The 6133-nt window shown below is 31.3% G+C and overlaps 1 protein-coding gene across 1 annotated transcript; it reads left to right on the top strand.

Moving 5' to 3' along the window:
- Positions 1-396: 396 nt before the first annotated feature.
- On the top strand, positions 397-1117 carry LOC137646653 (protein FAM200A-like). Its single transcript, XM_068379757.1, has 2 exons — positions 397-510; positions 905-1117. Exons 1-2 carry the CDS (start codon positions 397-399, stop codon positions 1115-1117), a joined length of 327 nt encoding a protein of 108 aa, XP_068235858.1.
- The last annotated feature ends 5016 nt before the right edge of the window (positions 1118-6133 follow it).

Genomic DNA, 6133 nt, shown 5'->3' with positions numbered 1-6133 from the left:
AAAATTATGGCGAAGATCTTGGGGGTGGTATTGGAGAGAGAGAGAGAGAGAGAGAGAGAGAGAGAGAGAGAGAGAGAGAGAGAGAGTAGTTGAGCTTAGAACTTTTATTATCATCATCATTATTATTACAAGCTAAATTACAACCCTTGTTGGAAGAGAGAGAGAGAGAGAGAGAGAGAGAGAGAGAGAGAGAGAGAGAGAGAGAGAGAAGCAGCTGAGCTTAGAACTTCTATCATTATCATAACTAGCTAAGCTACAACCCTAGTTAGAAAAGAGAGAGAGAGAGAGAGAGAGAGAGAGAGAGAGAGAGAGAGAGAGAGAGAGAGAACTTCAATCATTATCCTCATCCTAACAGAGAGAGAGAGAGAGAGAGAGAGAGATGAAGAGCCATTTAACATGAGGAATTTAGGTTCAAGCGATAAGCAACTGATTACGTTCCCAGCAAACGTTACTAGTCATATTGGGGTCAGAAACCTAATGGTTTTCAACACCGGCAGAAAGTTTATTAAGGTAATTACGTCCCCCATTTAAGTAATTATCGTCAACAGAGAAACACACGGGGGGCTAAAAATGAACTCCATTACCAAAGTGACGTGGATTAACGCGATGACATTTTGCTGTTTTCTAATAAATGGATCACATGCTCGTTAGCTAATTCGCTTTCAAAAGGACTCGGTTTCTGCTTTGCCCTGCTTTTAACAGAGTAGTCGTCTCTTGCGTTTCTGTCATCGGGGCAAAGAGGAGAATCAGGTGGTTATACTGTATTTTTGATGTCTTGCTTGAGCATACACTCGGTAGACTACTTCTTTGTCTACATTAGTATTTCCCAACCCTGGGGTAAATTACCCCAGTGGGGTAATGGACCCGTATTTTTGGGGTAATCAAGATGTTCTCTCGTTTGCAGGATATACCAACACTAGCCTCTCGAGCAGTACAAATTCTCATAGGATTTTCTACCACTTATCTCAGCGAGCAAGCTTTCTCTTCTGTCCTTGGAATGAAGACCAAGAAACGTAACAGACTCAACGTGTCATCTGATAGCCGTGTAGCCCTTTCTGTAACCAAGCCCAGAATAGAGAAAATTGCACAGGCAAAACAAGCTCAACCCTCACACTGAAAAACCAGAGCAAACATGAAGTGATTACTAAATATCTATTAATATTGTTACATTGAATATTCTGCACTGATGATGGTTCATTTTGATATCCATTAAAATGGAGAATTTTGCATTTGTTTTAGATCCTTAACTACAAGCAGCCAAAGCAGGCTACATGATCCATACAGTTCATCAGGTGGCTGCAAAAAAAACATCCGATGTATACCGGATGTATGTTCAATGGGGTAATTGATTAGTTGGAAATAAAATTTTGTGGTAATCATTTAAAAAAGGTTAAGAAACACTGTCTTTTACCACTTTTATGTAGGGTCGATGTTTCTGGCCAACGTTCTCCATCTACCTCTGTCCCACACTTCATCACCGGTTAATCCCTTTGATCGAAGGTCATCCTTGATACAGTCTATCCACCTTCGCTTTGTCTCCCTCTCCTTTTCGTTCCCTGTACCTCCATTTCCGTCATTCTCCTCCCAATATACTGTTCATCTCTTCTCGTGACATGACCATACCACCTCAGTCTACTTTGTTGGATCTTGTCTGATAGTTTTGTAACTCCTGTGGTACCACTAATTACCTCATTCCGTATCTTATCTCTTCTTGTCACCCCACACATCCATCTCAACATTCTCATCTCTGCTACATACACTCGGTTAAAATATTCTGTCTTATATCTCTTCCTCCTGTTTTTTTTTTTTTATTTTTTTTATAGTTTATATATAAAGGGTTATACGGTATTCTTGATTTCTTGCTTGAGTATACACTCGGTAAGACTAATCTGAATTATTTCTCTTCCTCGTGTTTTTTGTTTAAGTTTTTATAGTTTATATATGAATGGTTATACTGCATTCTTGATTTCTTGCTTGAATATACACTCTGACACACTATTCTGGTTATTAGAATTAACTGCCTGCCTAGTATTACGAACAAGATGGAATTGTCCAGGAAGATCCGAATGTAAAGGATGGTCAGAATTATGAAAAATCTTATGCAACATGCATAATAAACTAATTGAACGACGGTGACAAAGATCAATATCTAGATCAGAAATAAGAAACTTAATAGACCGTAAGTTCTTGTCCAACAAATTAAAATGAGAATCAGCAGTTGAAGACCAGACAGGAGAACATTACTCGAAACAAGGTAGAATGATAGAATTAAAACACTTTGTACTGTATTCTTGCTTTCATGCTTGAGTATACACTAAGGTGGACTATTCTATTTCATTTCACTGCATCGTGTTTATTTTTTATGTTTTATAGTTTATATATGAAAGATCTATTTTAATCTTGTTACTAATCTTAAAATATGTTATTTTAATTGTTCAGTTTTTCTCGTCCGGTTTAATTAATCCCTTTTCTCACGGGCTATCTTTTCCTGTTGAAGCCGTTGGGATTATAGGCATCACGTTATTCCAACTAGGGTTGTAGCTTAGCTAGTAATTTCTATAATAATAATAATAATAATAATAATAATAATAATAATAATACTATTACTACGACGACGACTACTACTACTACTACTACTACTACTACTACTACTACTACTACTACTAATAATAATAATAATAATAATAATAAAAATAATAATAATAATTTTCACTGTACATTTCCATTTATAAAATGATAATTGATGTCCCAAACCGTTAAATTTTCCAGCCGTTCATGGAAATTGATAATATACAATTGAAAGCCTCGAGGAAAAAAAAAAGCAAAAAAAAAAGAAAAAAAAAAACACGAAATTTTTACGAGTTCCAAATATGAAAGTTCATACATCGGATTTATTATTCACAAAGATTGTTTATTCATCCATCTTTATGGGAGCTTACAGACGTTTTAAGACTGGCGATAAAACGGTTCCATTATGCCCAAATGACCCCGGGGGAGCAAAATGACACACACACGATTTTCCGAGGTCGCTAGGTTACATATTAACGATAGTTCGCCCTTGTTGTCTTTTCGTCAGGTTACGATTCGGAAATCTTGTTTGACTCCCCTTTTGAACTGTAAGTCATTATGTCATTACGTCAATTATGAGGTTTAGCAATTCCTTACAAAATGGTAGAAGTTGTTTAAAGACAACACTATAGTCCATTCTTTTTAGCGAGGCAGATTTGCACCGACTCGCAGGGATGCCCTTTTAGCTCGGAAACGTTTCCTGCTCGCTGATTGGTTGGACAAGATAATTCTAACCAATCAGGTAGCAGGAAACTTTTTCCGAGCTAAAGGGGCACCGCTGCAAGTCGGTGCAAATGCGTCTCATTAAAAAAATTGACTATAGTCATACGGAGGATGATACTCGTATATTTTTACAAATAGGAAAATACAACTTCATAATGGTGAAAAGATTTTTTTGAACTGTAAGTAATTATATTATTACATCAATTATGACGTTTCACAATTCCTTACAAAATGATAGAAGTTGTTTAAAGGCATATTCGCAAGTTATACGAATAATGATGAATTTTCACGAATAAGAAAAAGCCAAAATCTATATTATTATTATTATTACTAGCCAAGCTACAACCCTAGTTGGAAAAGCAAGCTACTATAAGGCCAGGGGCTTCAACCGAGAAAAATAGCCCAGTGAGGAAAGGAAATAAGGGAATAAATAAATGATGAGAATAAATTAACAATATATCATTCTAAAAACAGTAACAGCGTCAAAACAGATATGTTCTATATAAACTATTAACAAATGTATTTAAAAGAGTTCAGAAGGGTAAAATTAATCTTTTTGAACTCTTACGTCATTATATCATTGTCAAGTTAAAGACAAAGTCATTTCAGTAGTCATACAAATAATGATATAATTTCATGAAAAACAAAACATCAAAACCAATATGTATTTAAAGAGTTCATAGGGGTAAAATGAATCTTTTGAACTGTAAGTCATTATGTCATTACATCAATAAGGTTTAACAATTCCTTACAAAATCTTAGAAGCTGTTGAAAAGCATTTTCACAAGTTATACAAATAATTATGAATTTTCATGAACAAGAAAAAGTCAAAATCAATATGTAATTAAAGAGTTCATAAGAGTGATAAGAATTTACTGAACTCTTGCGTCATTGTATCGTTATCAGGTTAAAGACACATTCATTCCAGTAATACAAATAATGGCATAATTTAATGAATAACAAAAAATAAAAGCCAATATGCATTTAAAAGAGTTCATAAGGGTGATATGAATCTTTTAAACTCTTACGTCATTATATCATTATTAGGTTTAGCAATTCCTTACGAAAAGTTAAAATCCGTTTAAAGACATAAGTCTTTTTATAGTTTATATATGAAAAATCTGGTTTGATGTTGTTACTGCTTTTCAAATACTTCACTTTAATTGTTCATTACTTTTCATATCGTTTATTTATTTTCTTATTTCCTTTCGTCACTGGACTATTTTTCACTGTTGGAGTCCTTGGGCTTACAGCATCTTGCTTTACCAACTAGGGTTGTAGCTCAGCTAGTAATAATAATAATAATAATAATAATAATAATAGTAATGAATAATAATAACAATAAATAATAAAAATAATAAATAATAATAAATTATAATAAAGAATAATAAATAATAATAGATAATAAATAATAATAAATAATAATAATAATAATAAACAAATAATAAATAATAAATAATAATAAATAATAAATAATAATAAATAATAAATAAAAATAAATAATAATAAATAATAATAATAATAAATAATAATAATAATAATAATAATAATAACTGAAGTATGTATGCGAATCTAAGTCTGTCAATAACTGCAATGTCTTTAAGAATACCTGAAAAGTGTTTGAATACCAGAACTCGAAATAAATTTGTGAATTCGTGGCTAATATTTTAAAGCCAAAAAGCGTTTATTTAAGAATTCTTGCAGAATCTCTAAATGTCAATAGCTATGAAAAATTCTGGAATTCATATATAAAGATTGAATACTAAAACCCCCCAAAAATGTCTGAATTCGCATATATTTTTATAACCAAAAAACCTTCATTTAAGAATTCATGCAGAAGCTCTGAATAACTATGACAGATATTTGAATTCGTATATAAAGTTTTAATGTGAATAGAAAAATAAATTGGAAGAATCCGAGTTTATTATTTGAAATCTAAAAGGGGCTAAAAAAAAAAATAATCGTTGAAATGTGAGAAGGCAACTGCATATACTAATAAGGAATTCATATATAAAGTTTTAATGTGAAAGAAAAATAAATTTGAAGAATTTGAGTTTATTATTTGAAATCCAAAAGGGGCTAGAATGTACTCGGCTATGTGGAAGGAAAAAAAAAAAACCTCGTTGAAATGTGAGAAGACAACTGGATATACTAATAAGGAATTCATATATAAAATTTTAATGTCAATAGACAAATTAAATTTGAAGAATTCGAGTTTATTATTTGAAATAGAAAATGGGCTAAAATGTCAGCAAAAAAAAAAAAAAAAAAAAAGTTGACATGTGTAAAGGCAACTGGATACATTAATAACAGTTATCTTCAAAGACTAACAAACGTTGTCAGCAATATCTGGGTTATTGGAAAAAAACTCTTTCTCCCCCCTGTAGGCTGGCGTCTATGAAAAGAAAGGTCCTTTCAAAGAAAAATGAATGAAGAGAATTCTTTGGACGAAGCCACTATAAAACCAGATATGGCTTCAACTTTTAAAGTTTGACAATTTAAAGTGTAATGGAAAAATATATATTAATTAAAGAGAGGATTGATGCATTAGATAATGAAAATAATAAATGTGTCTATGTTTTATTAATAAATTACAGAAACTTCAGTGCTTAAAAATAGTGCAGTTGGTGGCAAACATCTGATATGGATGTTATATATATACCATATACATATATAAACACATGCAATATATATATATATATATATATATATATATATATATATATATATATATATATTTATATATACACACATATATATATATATACATATATACATATATATAAATATATACATATATATACATATATATTATATATATATATATATATATATATATATA

This window comes from Palaemon carinicauda, chromosome 9, assembly GCF_036898095.1.
Source record: "Palaemon carinicauda isolate YSFRI2023 chromosome 9, ASM3689809v2, whole genome shotgun sequence".
NCBI classification, from domain to species: domain Eukaryota; kingdom Metazoa; phylum Arthropoda; class Malacostraca; order Decapoda; family Palaemonidae; genus Palaemon; species Palaemon carinicauda.
The sequence above is the reverse complement of the archived record's forward strand: the minus strand, read 5'-3'. Positions and strand labels throughout refer to the sequence as shown.